The sequence below is a fragment of the Lissotriton vulgaris genome, chromosome 3_1, assembly GCF_964263255.1.
Source record: "Lissotriton vulgaris chromosome 3_1, aLisVul1.2, whole genome shotgun sequence".
Classification (NCBI taxonomy): domain Eukaryota; kingdom Metazoa; phylum Chordata; class Amphibia; order Caudata; family Salamandridae; genus Lissotriton; species Lissotriton vulgaris.
The window spans coordinates 67,667,771-67,689,759 of NC_141689.1; the positions used below are offsets into that span (position 1 = coordinate 67,667,771).

The following is a 21,989-nucleotide window of genomic DNA, read 5'->3' on the forward strand; positions in this document are numbered from 1 at the left end:
GATTCCGGACTCTGAAAGTCGTCCCCATATTGAAAAAGCCGTCGATGGATCCAGGCTCCCCCGACAACTTCAGACCCATTTCCAACAACCCTCTCTTAGCTAAAGTGTTGGAGAAGTGTGTGCAACTGCAGCTAAGTCAACACATCAACAACTTCCACCTTCTCAAGGACTTTCAATCCGGATTCAGACCAGGACACAGCACTGAAACCACCATGCTCCACATTGTTGATGATGCCCTCCAAGCCCTTGACCAAGGTAAAACTTGTCTCCTAATCCTCCTAGATCTATCCTCGGCCTTCGATACGGTCAACCATGGAAAGTTACTTGAGCGTCTCAAACTAAGGATGGGATTGGATGGCTCAGTCCTAGAATGGTTCAGATCCTTCCGCCAAAACCGGTCTCAAAGATTCCTAATTAACGGCAACCTGTCCGCTCCCACTCCGGTCGCGATTGGAGTCCCTCAAGGATCAACGCTGTCTCCCACCCTCTTCAACCTTTACTTAGAACCGCTTTCCAAAGTCCTACGTACTGCAAATATCTCCTACCATATGTACGCTGACAACACCCAGGTCTACATCAAAATCTCATCCCTCAAGGAGATTCTCTACCTGAACGAGACCCTGAAGCTAACCGTCCAATGGTTCGCCTCCAATCAATTCAAGCTCAATGCAAAGAAAACAGAATTTCTGCTAATTTCCCCTCCCAAAACTGACCCTGAGATTTAGAAATGGATTAAGGTCATCACAGCCTTAAACTGCCTTCCGACCATCGTGGAGTCGGCCAAATCATAGGAATAACCCTGGCCTGCAAGTTGAACATGCGGAACCACATCAACTCGATAGCCATATCAGCCAGATTCCACCTGAGCTACCTAGGGAAACTTAAACCCTTCCTTGACGCTTCCGACCTAAAAATGGCAGTCCAACCACTAGTCATCTCTAGGCTGGAATTTGGCTGTTCAACTCTCTCGGGTTTACCCAAGATCTTGCTGGCACTCCTAATAGCCTGCCTCAACGCGGCCGCTAGACTACTCACAGGCACAAAAAAATTCGACCACATTTCTCCACACCTGAATGCGCTGAACTGGCTTCCTCTCGAGGCCAGAATACAGCTTAAGCTGGCATGCATCACACATAAGGCTTTACACTCAAACTCCCCTGCATATCTCGCACAGAAACTTGTGGTATCCGGAGGAAACAAATTCACGGTCCCCAGAGACCTCCTACTCCAGCCGGCACGCTTTCGAAAAAAAAACGGAAAAAAACCCCATACAATTGGGCTTTCACTCGGGCCGCTCCAAAAATATGGAACTCTCACCCACCCCTGATCAGAAGAATCCCCTCTCTTGCACGCTTCAAAAAGGAGGCCAAATCCTTCCTTATAGGTAAATTCCACGCTTAAACGTGGCCTACTCCTACATCCTTCAGATGACCTACTCACCATGTAACCTGGGACCTTGTCTTGAATAAATGGACTGTAAAATGTCTATGTTATCCCTTTATCCCTCTTGTACCTGGCACCCCGCCCCCTTGCTATTGTTGATACACTATTATTTCATGCTTTTTTGTACAACTCTGTGACTCTGTAAGCGCTCTGATACCCTAACGGGTAAAGTCCGCGCTCTATAAAACACAAAATAAATAAGAAGTCTAATAACATATTTCTGCATTCAACAAAGCACACCCCTTTGACTAAGTTTTCCTCCTCTTCTTATTCCTCAACCATAAGTGGTCATACACTTTAACTTTAGCAGTCCCTCTGGAATGTGCAAGTCCTAACAGTATTTTTTTAAATAAATATACTCTTAAATAAATATACTATTATTATTACTATTTATTTATTTATAAATAAATAAATTATTCAATAACCTCTGCTAACCATCGAAATGGGCTGTGCTATGTAAGACGGTGCTTTACTTTGCAAGGATGCAGTGGTATTCTTGTCACAGTACTGGAAGAAGAAGCCACTCATCATACAAAGGATGTCAGGGCATAATCGTATGACTGGTCTTGTCACGATTCATTTTTTAGGTCACCAGGTGCAATATTGTACCATGTGCATTTACTGTGATTTCTGTTCCGCTGACAAACAGACTGCAAAACACTCAGGAGACCAAGCAAGTCTAAATGTTTCTATGGCTCAAAACTCACATTTGTCATGCAATTTACAATGGTTTACTTGCAATGGATGATTGTTCAAGAGAGCTTTTTTTGGGATGGGAAATACTATAATTTTAAAACATCCCACCCGACACCCTTTCTGCTTTCTCTATACATTACGCCTCTCCGTGACACTACCTCCCTGTTAAGCTCATCCTCTCACTTCTTTCTCATAAACCAAATAGTTTGTTTTCATTAGCCAGTGTCACTTCGTTTTGAACCATTCGGAAGTGAATGACCAGGGGCTGGCTAATGCCTCAAAGACAAAGCCATCTCTTTCACACTCACCTATTTTAACCAAAAAAAAATAAAAAATCACCATCCAGCCTCCATTGTACCACGACCCTCTCCCAACATTCATCATCCCCTAGACTGATTCATACAGAGCTACCACCTGCTTACCCTTTCATGCCCAGCAGGCGTGAACTGGATGCTAGAGTAGTACTGCTGCCGCCTTTCTACTACCCTTCTAACTCCCATAAGGTCTTCAACTTCGCCTCCAGATCCACATACAGATTTTATTTATGACACTTATAAAGCGCCTGACTCACCCCAGAAGGGGTATCTCCGCGCTGAGGACATCGCAGAAAGCATGTTGGGGAGAAAGGATTTAAAAAAGCTGGGTTTTGAGTTTTTTTCTAAATGCTAGATAGTTTTCTTCCGGTCGTAGATCTGTGGGTAATTGGTTCCACAACTTGGGAGCCAAAGAAGAGAAGGATTTGCCTCAGAGTCTAGTCTGCTTAATGCGAGGAATGGTAAGCGGGCATTTACCTTCAAATCGGAGTGGACGCAAGGGGGTATATTTGACTAACTTTTCTGACAGGTATGTGGGGCCCATACCATTAAGGCCTTTAAACACCAAACAACATACTTTAAAGTGAATCCTCTTGCGAATGGGCAGCCAGTGTAGGTTCCGCAATATAGGGAGAGAGGGGGTGCGATAAGGAGCATTGGTTACCAGGCGTGCCGCAGTATTCTGCACCACCTGTAAACTTTGGAGATCAGACTCCTTGGCCGATATCAACAAGGCATTACTATAATCCAAATGGCTGAGAATCAGAGCATGGATTAGTGTCTTGCGAGTGTTCATGGGAAGAAAATGGAATATTTTCCGAAGAAGACAACGCATAAAAGCATGATTTTTTAACTGCAGCGATATGGCCTTCTAAGTTGAGGTCTCTGTTAACCAGCACCCCTAGATTTTTGACCACGGTTTTGAGGGTGGGGGCATCGCCCAATTCTGCAGGCCACCACCTGGGAGACCATCTTGATATGGCATCTTTAAATAACAGAATCTACGTTTTCGCGGTGTTAAACTGCAAAAAATGTCTCTTTATCCAGGCAGTTATTATGTTCATGCCCTCTGAGAACATTTTCTGAACGTCAAGCGTGTATTTATTATAGGTGAAGATCAACTGTGTATCATCTGCATAGGAAATTGGGAAAAAAACAATTTTCCTAAGCAGCGCAGCCAGTGGGGCAACATACACATTAAACAGAGACAGACTGAGACATGAACCTTGTGGCACTCCTTTTGTGACATGGCTGATCTTGGATTGGAAAGGGCCCAGGTTTACAATTTGGGTCCTATCAGTTAAGAAATCCATTATCCAGTTTAAAGCAGAATTCTTAATCCCTGATAGGCGAAGCCTGTCAACTAGGATCTGGTATGATATGGTGTCGAACGCCGCGGACAAGTCAAGCAGCACCAAGATTACTGCCTGACCTGCATCCGCCAGAATTCTTATATCATCAGTTACCTTCACCAGAGCCAGCTCAGTACTGTAATTTGGCCGAAAGCCTGATTGGGAATCGTCCAAACATTTGGCAGATTCCAAGAAGGCCGACAGATGGGTGTGAAGAATTAGATAAGACCTGGTCTAGTATGTGTCCGGCTCTATGGGTGGGAACGTTATCCTGGTTATAAGATTAAGGGCGGACATTTCTCTGTGGAAGACTGCCGCATCTGAATCCTCTGGGTTATCAATGTGGATGTTAAAATCTCCTAACAGAATAAATTTACCTGTGGATACGACATGTGGTGTCAGCGCCTTGAGACCCACTGGGTAAGTAGTGCGCTATATAAATGCGATGATTGATTGATTGATTGGTGCTAATGTGTCCAACAGGCTTGAAATGGAATTCCCAATCGGTCCTGGAGGACGATAGACAAGGGCTCCCTTCCAGCTCAGTTGGGGGTGGAAGTCGAGTCTGAAGACAAGTATTTCAAGATTGTCAGAACTAAATTTATCTAAGGTCGTGGCCTTTATCGGATCTTTATAAATTATGGCCACTCCTCCGCCATCCGATATCTAGCAGACTGCCTCACTCATGCACCTCCTATAAATCTACTGTACTAAATTTTAAAAAAACAACCACAGGGGCTGACACTCTCCCTCTACATCCCTGTCTGCCCCTTTCACCAAAGTGTGAACATAACTGTATTGCCTCTTATTTCAATATTGGCATGGTTGTTGGGCGAGGGGGGTAATTCATGTTCCTAAATTCATGTTTGAAAAGTATCACTTTACAAAAAAAATCTCGATGCACTGATGTAATCTGATGTACTAAAGTGAAACAGTTCTGCATGCTAATGAAATTCAATTTCGAAGAGGCGTTATCAGATTTTTACACTTTTGCTGCAAGATGCCTTAAAGGTGTTCCTAAAGTTAAGCAGTCCCTGGTTACCTCGTTTCTTTAACATCAATTAACCTTTAAATAAAAACTTGCTGGTTTATTTAACATTTTTTTAAGGTTTCTTGCTGAGTCATCCCAGCATCCCAGTGCTGCAGTGGCCCTGGGGCTACATATAATGGTCTGGAGGGCCACATGCGGCCCCCGGGCCGTACTTTGTCTATCAATGCTGTAAGCTGTAAGCGTAGCTGCATTTGCTGCAACATCTTGTACTGTCCCACTGTGTATCCTCTCCACCACAACCTATCTTAGGTTTTACAAAATGGAAAAGACCCAGATATTTTTGAACGCTTCCTTTTTGCTGTAGCAGCAATGCGCTTCAGGATGCTGATAAAAAAAACTAAGAAATCTTAGAAAATGGTCCCTTGATAGAGACATGGCATGAACCATTATGTTTGACCCCTCACCCGGCCCTGCCCATATTTTTTAAATTAGCACCAAGGTGAAGGATGAAGAAGTGCAAAGTTAATAGAAGATCTGAGGACTGATATCTGTGAAAAACAGGCAACGCCCCATCCCAAACAGACACCTTGTGCAGTGATCGGACAAGCTCCTTTTCCATCCTATAGATTGGATACAGCCTACTGAAAGAAGTACCTGTTGGTAAGTTAACAGTGGTTTTGTCCTAAATAATCCTAGGATTTCATTTTTAGGCATGCAACAACTCTCTTTCTGATAACAGATACCCCATCAACCTGCAGGATAGTCTCTGGAGCAGAACAGGAGTCCGTGGAAATTCCAGGCATATCAAGTTGAAAATATGCTGGAAAAAGGTTGGTGGAAATGAATAGAGTGGGTCTCCAACCAGTAGCTCGTGAGCTACTGTAGATCTCCAGCTACCTCCGGGTAGCTCACCTGTGTGCAGCAGAGGCTATCTGGTATGGTAGGATGGCCTGGGGGATGTTGTGCATTTTTAACGACAGGTGCACTTTTCCAGCATTTCTTGCATTAGTCGTGCAGTCTAAGTAGAGACAACAAACTGGACCCCAAATTCTTATGCCTCATCAGCTCGGTTTGTACTATTGTCTTCTAAATGCCTCTCATTTAGTGCCCTGAGAAGTGTTCTGCTGCCCTTGAGTAGAATGCGTAATTTCAAAAGAAACTTCCTATTTATAGAGTGCTGCACTGGCGACTTTCAGGAGCTCTATATTTGCATAATATGCCTGAGAAGTACTGAAATCACCTTGCATGCTCAGAGCCGGACACCCGCATTCACCACCTCCCCTAGAAACGCGTCCGCCTACCTGCTTCACAGTGGCAACCATTCGCGCCATCAGCATGATGCTTGCCGTTTCGGGAGGGAAGTGAATATTTCTGTCAGGGAATAAATAAAAGAAAAAAAAGAAAACATAGCTGCACAACTGGGAAAGCAAAACAGTTACCCACTTTTATTTTCTGAGCAGCAATACAGTAGAATAACAGCCCTCCATTTTCTTTTAGCAGTAAAGAGTTGCTGGAGAACAAACCTAGTATGGCTACAATATATGATTTTTTAAAAATGTAATTAAAACCCCAATTAAGATATCCCGCATTAAAGACTGCCAGGCGGCAACTGAACACCAAATTATAAATTCCTCTGATTTAAAAAAATATATATTTTATTGGTTATCAACCCAAACAACGTCCCCCCCTACAAGGCCCCTCATCTGTATGGGCAACGTACAGGATACAGTGCTAGTCATTGTCCACAGGTAGGCTTATGTTTACATCAATATCAACATCAGAATAATCGTTCCAGCCTCCCCACCGTGCCTCAACGCTAGCAACGCAACTTGCACCTTATATACCCACCAATGCGATGGGGGCCATCAATTCCTCTGATAACAAACAGTGCTTTTGTTCATAGAGGCGGAATACAAATAATAGCTTGCCTTTACAAGTCTTCCTTTATAATCACAATGAAGGCTGTTTATCTGAAGACTGGGATTAAAAGATCGAATTGTAGATCATCTGCAAAAAGGTCCACTAAAGCTGGGGAGACTACAGAGAAAGGCCACAATGCCTGGCCAGGCCCGTGCTGCTCAGGCAGAAGCAAGGGAGATTGCTTTAGTAATAAAAAATCATATCCATGTGGACCTCAACTGTTAGATGGGTTCAGATAAATATCTGGTCCTTACACCCCCCCCACCTTTAGTGGCATCCACCAAGAATAGAAAGAGAGGAAATCTGTTAGTATGTCACCGCTTCAGAATAAAGGTCAGGAATCGCTACTGACTTGTGCAATGTAATGGACAAATAATAATGAGGCAAGCTGTAGACTCTCGAGAGAAATAGCGGATTTCTTAAAGCAGAGGATGGACTTTGTAAACAATATACTAGCAGGCTGCTCTCAGGGTCTCTCCAGTGACAGGACACTAGGGCTGGTCAGGTGGCAGGGGCTAGGGAAGAAAGTAAATGGATTTTCTCATCATCAATATACCATAGCACCACCTCGCTTTTAGGTTCAATGACAAAGCGCGGTTATGCGTAGTTTCTAAATGGTCAACTATGAAAAGCAAAGAAATAAAATGAATGGCCATGAATCAACTGTGTTACTAAACGTTCATTTAACGAGGTAAGTGGGTTGTGATGTATTGGTAAACACTTTTCACCGAACATTGGCACAAAAGGAGATTTTTGATGCCCTTCTTCACGCAGGCAGGAGATGGTAACGAGGATCCTAGATGCTGGCGAGGAAAGCTCTGGAATGTAAAGAGCCTTAATTCTGAAAGGGTAGCAGCAGTGAAGACATGGGACTTCCTCATCTCTGAGCAGGTCTGAAAGATGAAGATACAGGCGCTGGTACCTGGTGTGTAGGAGGAACAAGGACGTGGAAAAATCAAGGGCTGCTCGAAAGGGTAAAATCAAGGGCTGGTGGAAAGGGACAGAGTAAAATCAGGTGTCTGAAATACAACTAACTATAATGCCGCTGGGAAGAAAAAGGAGAGCAATTGATTTTCACAAAAATGCAAAAGAGTAGAAAAATTATTTTCCTAGGAAGCAGAAAATGGTTCTATTTTGTTAGTACCCTTGGTGTCTCTGCTGCTGTCACAGCCATGCAAGGACCATTGGTGGGAACAAGTGAAATTAACCTACCTCCAGGCCTCCTGAAGTTTGTTAAGAGGGTGTTTTGGGTCCTCACGGGAAGCTCCAAGGCAGAGTGCTTTGTGATACTGGTCATAGGCAGATGTCTGGCAGGAGGCACTGCAGTATACCACCTGAATAAGATAAAAGTGTGTAACGTTTGTGGTCAGCCCCAAATAACTGTATTCAGGAGAAGCTAGAATACTCCACTACCCAAATGTCAGCGGCAGGAGCACAGCAGCATGTAGGTCACCCGTGTGTAGTGCTGGGTATGTGGAGTCTTATAGAAAAGTTATATCTCTTTATACAGTGTCTGTGAAGGACAGGATTCAAGGAAAAGGCTGTGCATCCACGTTTGACATAGTAGTGCATTCACTAGTTGCAGGAGTGCCACAGGGCAACAGCAAATGCGTTCAAAACTCTTAACGGCATTAAGACTTAATGTACATTTGGAATCGCTTCTTCGTGCTTACAAGCAACTGACCGCTTACGAACGAACAAAAAATCTTTTGATGAACTTGACAACTTCAATAAACAACATATGAACTCTACATGTTAGTTTGACGTTTTCCGCTTCAGGACACAACGGAGGAATGCATCGCAACAGCTCCCCATGCAAATTCAAAATTAATCTAGTTCTTTACATACCCACCAAAAAGGTGCCTGTGCAACACTTTCAGAGAAACTTATAAACAGATTTAATGGCAGACATAATGAGGCAGTGCATCTGAGCGATGGGTGAATAGAAAATGATTTAATGATAAGTCTCCAGGGAGGACCCTTTTCAGCAGTCGCTCCAAGCATACTGTAAGCATTAATCCACAAAGTAGACACACCCAAAAGTATCTGAAATGCTATCATTCATCAGGAAGCAAAAAACCTACGCCAATAAAACACAAACTATCAGGACATCTCAAGAACACAATATTTAACTTGATAAGGCTTATTTACAAATAAAGCACAACATACACCATCCGAGTGCCCTCTTGGTGTGGAGTTAAAACAGATTTAGCCGCAGATGTAAACATAGTAAAACTGCTGGTAGATTCACATAGAAATTGAGTAGTTGCTCTTACTTAAACAGGAATGATTTAACTGCTTTCCTGAAAGTCAGGTTGTTGGAAACGTGTCTCAAGGATGCCCCCAGGTCATTTGGCTGTTTAACCGCCTGGTTAATGAAGCATCAGTCTCCTCTGCAAGGTTTGTTTAAAAGTAGGAAGTCTGACAGAAAAAGCCCTGATGACCTGAGTGTTTTACAGGCACCAGTGCTTCAGCTGCTGATCCCATCGCAGGTGCCATTTTGAAGTAAAATGTATGCACCAGGTAGAGTTTTAAACTTGCCTGGTGATTTGACTCTGTGGAAGGCCTCCATAAAAGATGCTTGATTTCGGTCCAGGAATGACATGGCTTGGCAGTTCGGGCTGGACTGTTCCCAAGAGGCACAGGGTCAAGGCCGATTTGCATATGGCCATGTCTGAACTGGGGTGTGTGGAGTGCAAAAAACAATGGATTTAGGCCCATATCTCTGTACTGGGGTGAATGTAGGACATTGTTCTGCATTCTGTCCATCAACTGTTGTTTTTGCATTTGTCACCCCGAGTGGGATGGGTATGCTCAGACGTGAGTCCCATGCTCTCCACACCACTGGATTCAAGCAAGCCGGGCTGAAGACGGCTGGAATGCCAGAAACCGGTCCTCGGAAGCGTGTTTCCGGTCCAGGGAAGGCATGGCTTGGCAGTTCGGGCTGGACTGTTCCCATGAGGCACAGGGTCAAGGCTGATTTGCATATGGCCATGTCTGAACTGGGGTGGTGTGGAGTGCAAAAAAACGATGGATTTAGGCCCAGATCTCTGTACTGGGGTGAATGTAGGACATTGTTCTGCATTCTGTCCATCAACTCTTGTTTTTGCATCCATAAAAGACAGAGCAGTAAGCCTCCTCTTTCTTCAATGCAGTCTACCTCTCACTGACACCCTCCATTCTTACATTGTCACATCACTACTCTTTCTACTCCTCATCATGTTCTTTTTTTCCTCCCTCAACTTCTAGGAGTCCCCCATAGGTTCATGGGAAAATCTTCAGTGAACACACAAAACTAAGAAAATGGAGCACTTCCACCCAAACTAGTAAAAATATGTAATCAAAATTCTAAACACATCGAACACTCATGAGTTATTAGGAAGCAGAACGATCCGAGCACTCTACAGTAACCCAGCTGTTGGGATTAAAGCAGCAGAGTTATTCCAAACCACGTTGTGCCCACTGCTGAGCTCCCACTATCAGCCAGTCTCAGCTCTGGTGTTTATTTATGCCTATGTTGCAACATACAACTAATTGTTTTATCAGTAGAATGCATTGATCATATCATCTAATTAATAACAGTGAAAACAAAGCCTTTATATTCATGCACTGTATGCTCTTAATGACTGGCAGAAACCCACAATTCAGTCAACCTTATTCTCACTTCTCTCTTCCGATGCTTACATACTACCTCCGTCCCCTTCAAATCTAAAATAATGGCTAACTGGACTTAGAAGTGATTCTTGCAGAGAATCTACACAAAAAGAATATCACTCAAGCACTGCAAGGCAGGAAACGAATATGCAACTTAAGGCTGCTCTTCCTACAGGTACCAAAATTGCACTGACACCAGCCTCAACCCTTGCTTTAAGAAGCTTAGATCCACCAAAAACAATTAACTCAGGACATCACTCACCTGACAGTTAGGACACACTTGGTGCAAGTCTCTCCTGATGTGGCACTGCTCCGGGTGAGGTAGGACAAGAAAAGCATTTCCGGACAACCGCCGTGCATTCTCTTCTGCGGTCTCCAGTGCTCGCAAGCAGTGATCACAGGCTGCAAATTAATAAGGTAAGCACATGCTGAGACAGAGCAGACACAAAAAAACACAATAACGTGCCCACCCCACACCACCAAGCTGGTACTTGATTTAGGCCAACTGTCTTAGTTATCAAGATGCAGCGTCATGGCTATAAACACTCAATATTATGTACAAATGAGAAATCCAGATCGCAATGGTATAAATGGAAAATTAGGACATATTCTCATTTCACTGAAAATATTAACCAGACTTACAATGTTATCCCGTTGGAGGCACAGGATTTTAGCTTGCAGACAAGCTCACTGTCTCTGGGGGTTCTCAGGACCCCTGAAGACAGGATACCATCTAATATCTATATAAAAAAGAGAGACAGCAAGCCTTTCCATCTATGCACCCTGGGTCTGGAACTACACCCCCATATCCAGCATGACTACCCCAATTAATTAATTAACACCACATCAAAATGATCAAACATTTCACAACCCAGCTACCTTTCTTATCGCTGCTTCACTTTGAGGCCAGTCTTGAGTATGTACTGAGCTGTGCTGCCACTCGGACAGGTCTGTGCTACTCAAACACCACATACATACATGTAAAAAACTAACTGAGAGCCTGCACATTTCAGAAGAAACTTCTAAGAACAAATCACATGACCAATTGGCTGTCTTAGTACACAAAACAGACACAGCAAGATCAAAAGGCCCATCTTTCCTGTTCTGAGCATTTAAAACGTTTGTTGAGTCACACTGCCATTTTTTTACAACTTTGATTCAGTACAATAGTTAATACCACAATTTAAAGTTTTTACATACTGTAAACAGTAACTGCTGCTACTAACCAAATGAATAATGCTTATTTATTCTTTCAAAGATGAAAGAATATTTTTGTTCTTTTATAATTAAACTTCGCATATTAAAAATCTATTTGAAACAAAAGCCTGCACACCTAAATATCAATTATAAACAGTTCATTATAAATTTGGCTGTGCTCCCTGGGTGTGCCCTTCAACAGACTGGAACAATACAGAAATAATCGCTGTATAGCTTTCCAAGTACAGTTGCTAGGAGCACAAGCTAATGTTGCCTGAAATAGGTACTTTAACCACATCGCTGCTACAGGAATTTTCCTGCTGTGCTGCAATTTTATGACTGGGTGTGGTCGTGACGGAACCATTCCGTCATCAGCACAGCTCAACCGTGACTGATGACGGAATGGTTCCGTCACCAGCATCGAAGGGGTTAACACCTTAGCTGCGTGTAAACATTTCTCCCCAGTGCTGCGCTGTCCATTAGAACTAGTGCTGAATGGACGTTCAATGGTCGTGCGCAGCACTGGGGAGGTAGCGCTGCTGACGACCATTGGCCGTCAGCAGCACTTAAGGGGTTAAACCAAATAAACAGTCGTGTCTCATTTAATCAGTCTTTAGTTTATTTCATACTATTCTTCGATCAATTGATTATAAACCATTAAAAGTCCTCTTTTTGGTCATACATACACAATTGATTTGACCATAGTGTTAATTCACACTAGATTTGTAGGTCTATACGTCCATGATTATTAAACCCCAATGCATTCTGGACATATATGGTGCTTCATTTGAGGGATATACAGCCGTGCTCTACAAAGAAAAGGAATTGAACAATCATTTAACATCATACGATAGTCGACATTTATTATAAGTTGATCAGAAAAATACAAATGTTAATATTGCCTCAGTGTAAGGCTAACGTAAAACAAAATCATCTCGTCCGCTTGAATATATACCACAAACAATACAATGATTCTAGGCAATCTACAATTGACATAAATCTGTCAATATCAAAAAATCGAATCTCTGTGGAAAGGCAAATCACTCAAAAACATGTGTAAGTGAACACCCATTCTTGTACTCGCTCCCATACACACACACACACAGAGTAGCTGCATCTCTTTATTTTCGAGTTTTACAATATCTGAAGTGATTAAATAAAACCTGATTTTGTTACTAGATCATAACCGCGCATTCCTCCAGCAGCAAGCACAATTCTGGACTCTGAATTGCTCGAACATTCTGTGTTATATTGCGTTCTTCAAAAGGTGTTTTATTATTTATTATTAATAAATAATTTTATAAAGCGCACAGCTACCCAAAAAGGTTTTCCATGCGCTGAGCAAAGGAGAAGAGGACAGATTAACACCTTAGAACAGCCAGGCCTTTACGGAATGCAAGTAAGGAAATGCAATTTCTCTGGGACTATGGGAGGGATTTCCACAGTTTCTGGCCCAAAATAGAGAAGGACCCCCCTCCCATGCGAGCCAAACGAAACCTCGGCACAGTGCACACGACCAGGTTCCAAGATTGAAGCGTACATGTGGGCTGACAACGCACCACCAGATCATGTATGTAGCATGGGCTTGCTCCGGTTCTGGTTTTGAAGATGTAGCACAGAACTTTGAATTGAATACACTTTGAAACAGTAAGCCAATGTAGCTCATGGAGAAGGTGAGAGACCAAGGAGTGCTTCGGGAGCCTATCTTAAGCGTCAGATGGAAGCTTGATCGATTCCGAAGTACATGATGTTACAATAGTCCAATCTAGACAAAATTAAGGCTTAGACTACAGTCCTGTGGGCTGATTCGGAAATCATTCAGATGATCTTTTTGAACCACTTGACCACAGCGAAACAAGTGGTGGTAACCTTGATCGCTTGAGGCTTCATGGAAAGATTCTCATCAAATACAAAAGCCAGACTATTAACCTTAGGGGACAGGTCAAGAAGAGTCCCTATGCCAATGTTGTGGGCCCCAGAGTAGATTCCTGCCCAGGATTATGACCCCCGTCTTATCACTATTTAGCTTGGAACAGTTGTTGTTCATCCAGGAAGTGATACCAACTCAAGCCAAGTTTAAGATCAGACTGTCCAGGACCCTGTGCAGATGACAAGGAGATGATTACTTGTGTGTCCTCATCATAGGAGAATACGGTCAAGTGCAACTCTCTAATACATCTACCTGTGGGGAGACATAAATACTGAACAACAGTGGACTTAACAAAGAGACCTGAGGGACTCCAGAAGTTAAAGCCTGTGTCTCTGACCAAGCACAGGCCGAAAATACTTGAAATGTCAGATCCTGTTGGAATGATGTTTAACAGGCTTGTGCTGGTCCTTCAATACCCAGTATTGCCAACCTTTCTATCAGGATGGGTGGGACACAGTATCAAAGGCTGCGCTAAGATCTAATAAAATAAGCTCCGCTATTCTACCCTCGTCCAGGAGTCGTCTAAGATGATCAGTGACTCCAAGGAGGGAGGATTCAGAGCTGTGTTCAATCCTGAAGCCCGACTGCGAAGCATGTAAAAATACTATTGCGGGCCTCCACGCAAGTTCTAAGCAGTACATTCACGTTTCTCCAAAATTATGGAGAATCTGAGCAGCAGGGAAATTGACGAAAGTTCCACTAACTGGTCAGATCAGGATTTTTTAAGATCGGAACAGAACCCTTATGTAGAGAGGAGTTAAGAGGATTCACTACCTCCTGTAGCAATTCATGATCCAAAAAGTCAAGTTTGGAACGTGTAAGGGGGGTCCAGCAGAGAGCCCGATTTAATAAACTGTAAGATAGCCGAAAAGGTAGAGGTATCAAGAGGGGGCCACAGCTTCAGATTGGTAGGTTAAACCCGACATGTGCATGCTATTATACTCATTTTGGGTGTGGTTCGACGTACTGCTGGACACAACGCAGTCCGTAGATTGCACTCCACCCTTAAGATGCTTAGACAAATGAAGATGAATATCTGCCACCTTTTTGTTGAAAAAAGGGCAAGTTCCTCACACTGAGTCTGGGAAAGCGAGGGTGCTGCAGACGTTTTACAGGGGTCTGAAAGTTCTTTGAGCAAAAGAAAAGAGTGCCTTAGGACAGTTTTGCAAAACACACAAGGTGATGGACAGAATGTTGCACATTGGCAAAACATTCACCCCCAGTCACAGATCTGGGTTTAATCCATCGTTATTTTGCTCACCACGCCACCCCAGTTCAGACATGGCCATATGCAAATCAGTCTTGACCCTGTGCCTCATAGGAACAGTCCATACTGAACTGCCAAGCCACGTCTTCCCTGGACCGGAATCAAGCATCCTAGGACTGGTTCCGGTTCAGCCGTCTTCAGCCAGGATAGCTTGACACCCTTTGGTATCGCTTTGTTTGCCCTAAGTTGGCAGGGTATGCCCAGACGTGGGTCCACCGGATTCAAGATAGCCTGGCTGATGAGGATTATGAATCCAAAACCTGTCCCGGGATGCTTGTTTACAGTCCAGGGAAGACATGGCTTGGCAGTTCGGGTTGGACTGTTCCCATGAGGCACAGGGTCAGAATGATTTGCATATGGCCATGTTTGAACTGGGGTGGTGGAGTGAGCTAAAGAATGGTGATGGATTAAACCCAGATCAGTTGACTGAGCGTGAGTGTTTGATTTGCTCAAGCGCTCCGTCTATCATCCCCTTTGGTATCGCTTAGGACAGTTTTGAGCATTAGTGATTTTGTCAGAATAAAATAGTGCTAGTGCTTTCCTACAGAGTCCATGGTACTTTTTCCCTGTTGTTCTATCTTTAGCTTTAGAATCCTCATTAAAAGACCTCCTCCAAAGTCTTTCCAGGCCCTTATATAGTTTTTTCTCTAGCGGAGACGTTTCATCAAATCAGGGAACTGGTGGCTAAGATGTAGCAGAGTGTTTAGATGTAGCCAGTAGAACTGCCTTCGGAGAATTTAAGATCCAATTATCTATCAGCCCCTGATCAGAGTAAGCAATTTGCTCAAGAGCACGTCTGGTGCACAGCAGTTGCCGGTTCAAGACCAGCACATCCAGTTTTGACCAATTCCTGGACTTAGTAATAAGTTTGGCAGCCCTATCAAATGAGTAGCGCAGTGATCGTAAAAGCAAATTATACTGATAAATGGTCTGACAAGGTTAACGGTATGTGAGGATCAGTAGATCAGCCCTTCAAGTTGGAAAAGATTAGATCCAAGAGGCAGCCGGCCGCAGGAGCAGAGTTACAAAGGGCAAGATTTAAGACACCCAAATCCTCAATAACAGAATTGCCCTGGCTACATTTGGGATCTTACAAATGGATGTTAAGATCTGCGGGCAACATAAAATTGGCAGATTTCAGAATATTTGGGGCCACAAGGTCTGGGGTGGTGGCACATCAATTCCCAGCAAAACCTGAAATCCAACAGATCAAGCCCCTTAATAGAGTCTATTTGTGTGTAAAGGAGTGAGAAAAGAGCAAGGCCTCCCAAGTGGGGAAGGGTTATTATTCGGTTTTACAATTACATACATCCTTAAAATAATAATAAAATACATATACCCTGTCTGTCTCTCCTAACAATAGTCGTTGAGGGAGGGGGGGGGGGGGGGGGGGGGGGGGGTGTGAGTGTAGCAATCACACCAGGTGATGTTCCATTGTGAAGTCATGACGCTGTTAGAAACAGGGCATAAGGTTTATGTTCTCATAACAAATTAAGTAGGTGTTGCTGATGCCTAGGAAGAGAGCAGCAGTTAATGCTAAGAAAGTACAATTTGTTTGTGGAACTTCTGCCTAAATGAGTTGTTGTGTCGCGATGATCTGCATTACTTGTCGCCGAATTGAGACTTGTGTCCAGTGGTTGAACGGAAGAGTAGGAGCAGCTGCATATTAACGGACTCACCCATAGGTCATGGATCTAGCAGCTCTCAGGACTCAGGCTCGGTGATTTGCACTATATAAATTCCTGTACATTCAGGACGAGCAGGCCGTAGTACCATACGCTGACCAGAAGTATACATAAGCCTATTTGACTGAGAGGGACCAGGGGATGGGCTTGCCTTTGGCAGGCCTTTGGCATGCCAGCAGCGTGTCTGCACTGCAGGCAGCATTTCAAGGGCTCGGAACTCTAACCGACTCTGCCCCCTGCCTCCTGATCGGCTTACCCTCAACCAATGGGCTTTCCAGAATAGAGCGTCCACAGCTGAAGCAACCAGCACAGGCGGCAATATTAAATAAGATGCGATTTGTGGTACATATGCAAGAAAACAAGGGGACGATTACATTGAGGCAATATCAACATTGAGGTTTTTCTGATCAATTTAGGACATATGTTGAATATCGTATGATGTTAAATGATTGCTATATTACATTTCTTTGTAGAACATGACTGTAGGTCCCGCAGACAAAGGACCATATAGGTCTGAAATGCAATGGGGGTTTATGACTCACGGACATATAGAAATAAGAATGGAGTGTGAATCAACAATATGGGCAAATCAATGGTGGATGTATGACCAAAAAGAGAAATTGTAATGGTTTATAATCAATTGATGGAAGTATGAAAAAAAGAAAAACTAAAGACTGATTATATGGGACACAAAATTGTTAATTTGGTTTAAAGTGCCCATTTCAGGCAACATTAGTTTGGGCACCTGGCGACTGAACTTGAACAAGTTTGAGCTATTGACATTGCAAATGACAATGCCTTTTATTTTTGTTTTCGTTTTTAAAACATAAATAAAAGGCATTGTCATTTGCAATGTCAATAGCTCAAACTCGCATAAATGCGAGACCTATTGCATTGCATATGCTTGTTTTACGTTGGCTCTGAGGAAAGAAGGGGTGGGCAGATCATAGGGGAACTCCGACTGACCACATTTGTTTCCACCGGTGCAAATTAATATAACAGATTTCTTAACTTACGTTATAAATATATGTGGCGCCTCCGGGAGCTTCCCATTTCACTTCATTCAACGTTTCCTTAAGAATGGGATTTATACAGAAAGAAACAAGTCATGTTGGTATTTTGCTTACGTTTGGTCATGCCAAGTCCCGCCTCTTTTCTCTCGCCAAACACCTCAAGTGCCAGACTTGTAGGGTGACTAGGCCACTAAGAGGTCCGGGCAGGTTCAGCCTGCCTCTACTTTCACTTTGGGGAGAAGGGCTGGAGTAGCCCACAGAGAGACGTCTTGGTTCTGGGGGGGCAGTAGATTGACCGTGTGCTGCCCGCTGCAACCCCATGACGAGTCCTGCTCCCCGTGGGGCTTCCTCTCCAACACCTCTTTTGGTGAAAGTTCCTGCGCCCTGGAGCGCTCTTACACACAGGGCTGTAAAGACAGGTTATCTTCTCTAAACAAGGGAGATCCGAACATCAAACAAGCCCCTCTAGCCTGCCCCTCCTCCCCACATCACAGCCCTTCAGAGTTGGCAGGAGGAGAAGCTCCCGCAGTGGAAATCCCAAAGCAGCAAATACAGCCTGAATACAGTAAGTGACCACGTGCCAGATAGAGAATGGGGTACGCGTTCGCCCCAAAGAAGACGCAGCATACGGTGAGGAAAAATGAACGTATGGAAGAGACATAATAATGCAGAGGGTGCAGTGCCAGAGAACAAGGCATAACAAAGTGCATCGTGCCATAAATAAAAAATGCACACCGATTACTCACAGCTGTCACTTAGCCTGACTGCAGAATTGAACAAGCCGTGAGCGTGCACATTCCGAAACTGGAAGTTCAAGAGCATCACACCTGTCGTGGGGCGGGACTTCCGTCTTCTGCAGGAAGCCCGCGCCCAGAGGAGCAGTGGTGACGCGGGGATCCCATGCCTGAGGGAGAGCCCTGCAGAGGCTGCAGAAGTCCAGAGTGGCGCCGATGCGGTGAGTGGGGCTTAGTTGAACTGGGGGTGGCGGCGGGGGGTGTGGTGTGTGTGCGCGCGCGTGTGGGTGTGTCTCTGTATGTGTGCGCTCGTGTGTGTGTGCGCGTGTCTGTGTGTGTACGCTCTTGTATATGTGTGTGCATCACGAAGCGAAAGCAGGGGGTGTGGCTGTGTGTGTTTTGGCCGTTACTGCATGCAAGAAGTGCATGAGGCTTGCAAGGGAGACAGGAGATGGGCTCAGCGCGTAACTGTACGTGGCGAACACGCGCGTGCCCCAGTCCGCCCTGCAGCCTGCGCGTGCCCATCTCCTGTCTCCCTTTCAAGGCCCTTGAAAGCAGAGTCGACAGCTATAGGTCTTGCTGGCGAGAGCGCTTTCGCGCTGTGTCGCAAGGTGTGAGACCTAAAAAGTATACAGCAATTATTTTATTAAACTTTACATCTTGCCACCTGAAAGCATTTCACAGCTCGTTAAACAAAGTAACAGTTAACAAAGTTATCTAGATGTGCATGTATTGCTGTAGTGTTGTTTGGGTGATTGTGTGCTTTTCGTTATACCGCCTGTGTGTTCACGAGCGCATTTAAGTATGTTTCTAATATCGGTCTGCAATTGTCTGCAGGTGACTTGCATGTGCTAAATGTAAAAGAAAGAAATGGTTGTATGATTGTGCCTGGTCTTCTAACTTGACACTGCTCCCTCTCATGCTGTATTTTCCCTTCCTCTTAGCCCCCCCAAAAATCACATTAGGATGGGGGCGTGGTTTGGACGCCGGAGAAGATGGCGGCCTAGGTTCTTACCTCCTCCCGTGGCGCCACTTTCTTCTTACATTTTTGCTGTGTAACCCGTGGCAAAGTCGATGCTGTCACCATATTTCACAATCGGAATGTGAGGACTGCCTTATACCGGTTTTTGGTGGTGCTCCAGTGTGTCCCGAGACCACGACAAGCTCCGGATTAACTCAATCCACTCGCCGAACTCCTGCCAAGCTCCAGAATCTACCAGCCACAAAGGAGAACATCGGAGGTATCGCTGCGGCTGCAGCTTCGCAATATTGAGGCAACTTGGAAGCACTCAGAACCTCCAAGCAGTAAGTGGGCTCGTCAATCGCAGATAACCGGACCTAACAGCCCTCCCAGGCACTGCGCGATTCTTTGTAAAATGGCGGGCGTGATCGGCGCCTAATGGAGGCCCCGGCTGTGGTTTGCCGTCACCTTGCGAAATGTCTGTGGCACCAAGCAAAAGTATATACCAACATACAAAAGTATATACCAACATACAACTCTGCGCTTGCACTTAGGCAACTAAGCAGCTTATTTACAATTGGAGCGCTGTGTAATGCCTGGACGAGCGCGCTGATATAAAATGGCGGGCGCAGTCGGCGCTTAACGGAGGTCCCTCCAGCGGTAATGTTTGTAGTTCTACACTAATGTAAAACAGCCCATATTCATATATCGGCGCTCACATTATAACGGTGGCACTTTGTGGTAATGGCTCGCTAGGACTGCGCGAGAACACAAAAATCCCAGACTCCGACTGCAAGCACTCTCCCGCACGCCCTAGACGCAGTAAACATAGGAACACCATCTACAGGCTCCTCGCTCCATAAATATTGTGCTCTTATGCCCGGAGGCCTCCCTGATCACGACGTATTTAGGGAGCATTTCAATGGTTATCAGCAGAAGCCTGTCAATCTGTGCAGCAGAGGTTCCCACACTAAGGCTCCCATATTAAGTTTAATACTGTGATACACACCTACAGAAACGCTCCTCATGCCACTCAATGTTGGATGGTGAATAGTACATTGGTGCTTATGTGAGCTGTGGCAAGTTTGAGATCGTGTACAGTGGCACTTCATGATGATCTGAGCACCACGAAACTGCAGGGGAAGACAAAATGGCGCACCTATTAGGCACATAGGTCTGACACAGAGGTCTGGTTCTCATTACAGCAAGTGGCCTTTGTGGGAGCTCTGGCACTAGATAATTAGACCATCCGGGCGCTACTCATGCGATCTGCTACATTCTGCGAGGTCACATCAAAGTTAATGCTGGATCATGATTATATTAACACATGTTTGTGATTGTGGACTGTATTCCTAGGATTCGGCCAAGTAGATTTGTCAAAAACATTTGTGTGCAGGTTGTGCTACGTTAATTACAGATGCCCTTTTTTGCTTTGCACAGAGACTGATGTTATCTACTTGTGAAATGTCTTTCTTCGACACCTCTCTTCTGCTGCCTGACCCTAAAATGGCCGCCATCTAAAACTGCCTATCTTTATCACTATCCTTGCCTGACCCTAAGATGGCTACCTGGATGCAAGATCTCTTGCTAGTGTCCAGTTCCTCCTGGTGGTGTTCTCCTTTGCCGACCACTAATTGCAAAATCTGTCCTTACAGAGTAGCTGCTCCTCTCTCAAATACCAACAACATAATTTTCTGGCAACAATGTGGATCCCTGGTAATAACGTGATATCCCCTAACGACCGCCTTTTAGATACCAACGTAATACAGCCGGTTTGAGTTGGGATCATACACAACCGACACTAATGGGAGGTGGGTCACGACTAGATTGATTAAGGACAACACTGAGTTTTATATCATAAATGTCTATGCCCCAACACAAGTGAGCTAAACTTCTGGAACAACCTAACTAAACAGATTGGAACTATCCCTGATTCGGCCGTGCATATCCTGGCAGGAGACTTTAATCTGCCCTTAGACCTGATTCTAGACAGGGATTCAAGGTGCGCTTACCGTAGTAACAAATCCCACAAAGCCTTTACTAACCTCTGCGCTCGTTTTAATTTGCTAGACTCTTGGAGGTTACAAAACCCCACGGGTAGAGAGTACACATTTTATTCACCACTCCACGAGTCGTACACTTGTATTGACTATTTACTTATCACGAGTAACGGCATCTTTAGAGTCGAAGAGACATCGATAGAGCCCACGGTAATATCAGCCCATTCCTGCATCTTACTATCCATCTCCAACGTAAAACCGACCAGTCGTCAGTCCATCTGGAGACTAAATGATGAAGTGTTGGAGAAGGAACAGCATAGGTCACTCATAGAGAATGCAATCCAATCTTACCTAAAGCACAATAAGAGGGATGACACTTCTGACCTAACTCGCTGGGAAGCTCTGAAAAGCTCTATTAGGGGGTGTAATCATTAAAATCAGATCAGCCGTAAACAAGGAACACAACAAGGTCTTTCACGAGTTAGAGAAGAAAATCTCAGCCTTAGAAAGTAAGCACCTGGCATGTTATGTTATGTTATGTTATGTTATGTTACGTTATGTTACAGTGTGTTTTATATAGCGCTCGGCTACTCCGAGGAGTGTCCCAGCACTTTAAACCCAAAACGAACAGGGAGCAGAGGCAAAAGGGGGGAAAAAAACTACTGAGCGTACAACCATGTCTTCAGATCCTTCCTGAAAGCCAACAGAGAAGGATTCCTTCGGAGACTGACCGGCAAGGTATTCCACAACTGGGGCGCTAAGCGCCTTAAAGACCGGCCGCCAACCCTCTCTCTTCTTATGACCGGGACCAAGGCCAGAGCCAACGACTCAG

The 21,989-nt window shown here is 44.5% G+C and overlaps 1 protein-coding gene across 1 annotated transcript in view; it reads right to left on the reverse strand.

The window, feature by feature from the left end:
• SMYD5 (SMYD family member 5) overlaps positions 1–21,989 on the reverse strand; it is a 135,768-nt gene that overhangs the window by 98,419 nt on the left and 15,360 nt on the right. The window contains exons 3-5 of the mRNA XM_086960101.1: positions 10,633–10,772; positions 7,929–8,050; positions 6,098–6,167 (exon numbers count right to left, since the gene is read on the reverse strand). Coding sequence (XP_086816227.1) covers positions 6,098–6,167; positions 7,929–8,050; positions 10,633–10,772 — 332 coding nt within the window. The remainder of the gene's footprint in view (positions 1–6,097; positions 6,168–7,928; positions 8,051–10,632; positions 10,773–21,989) is intronic.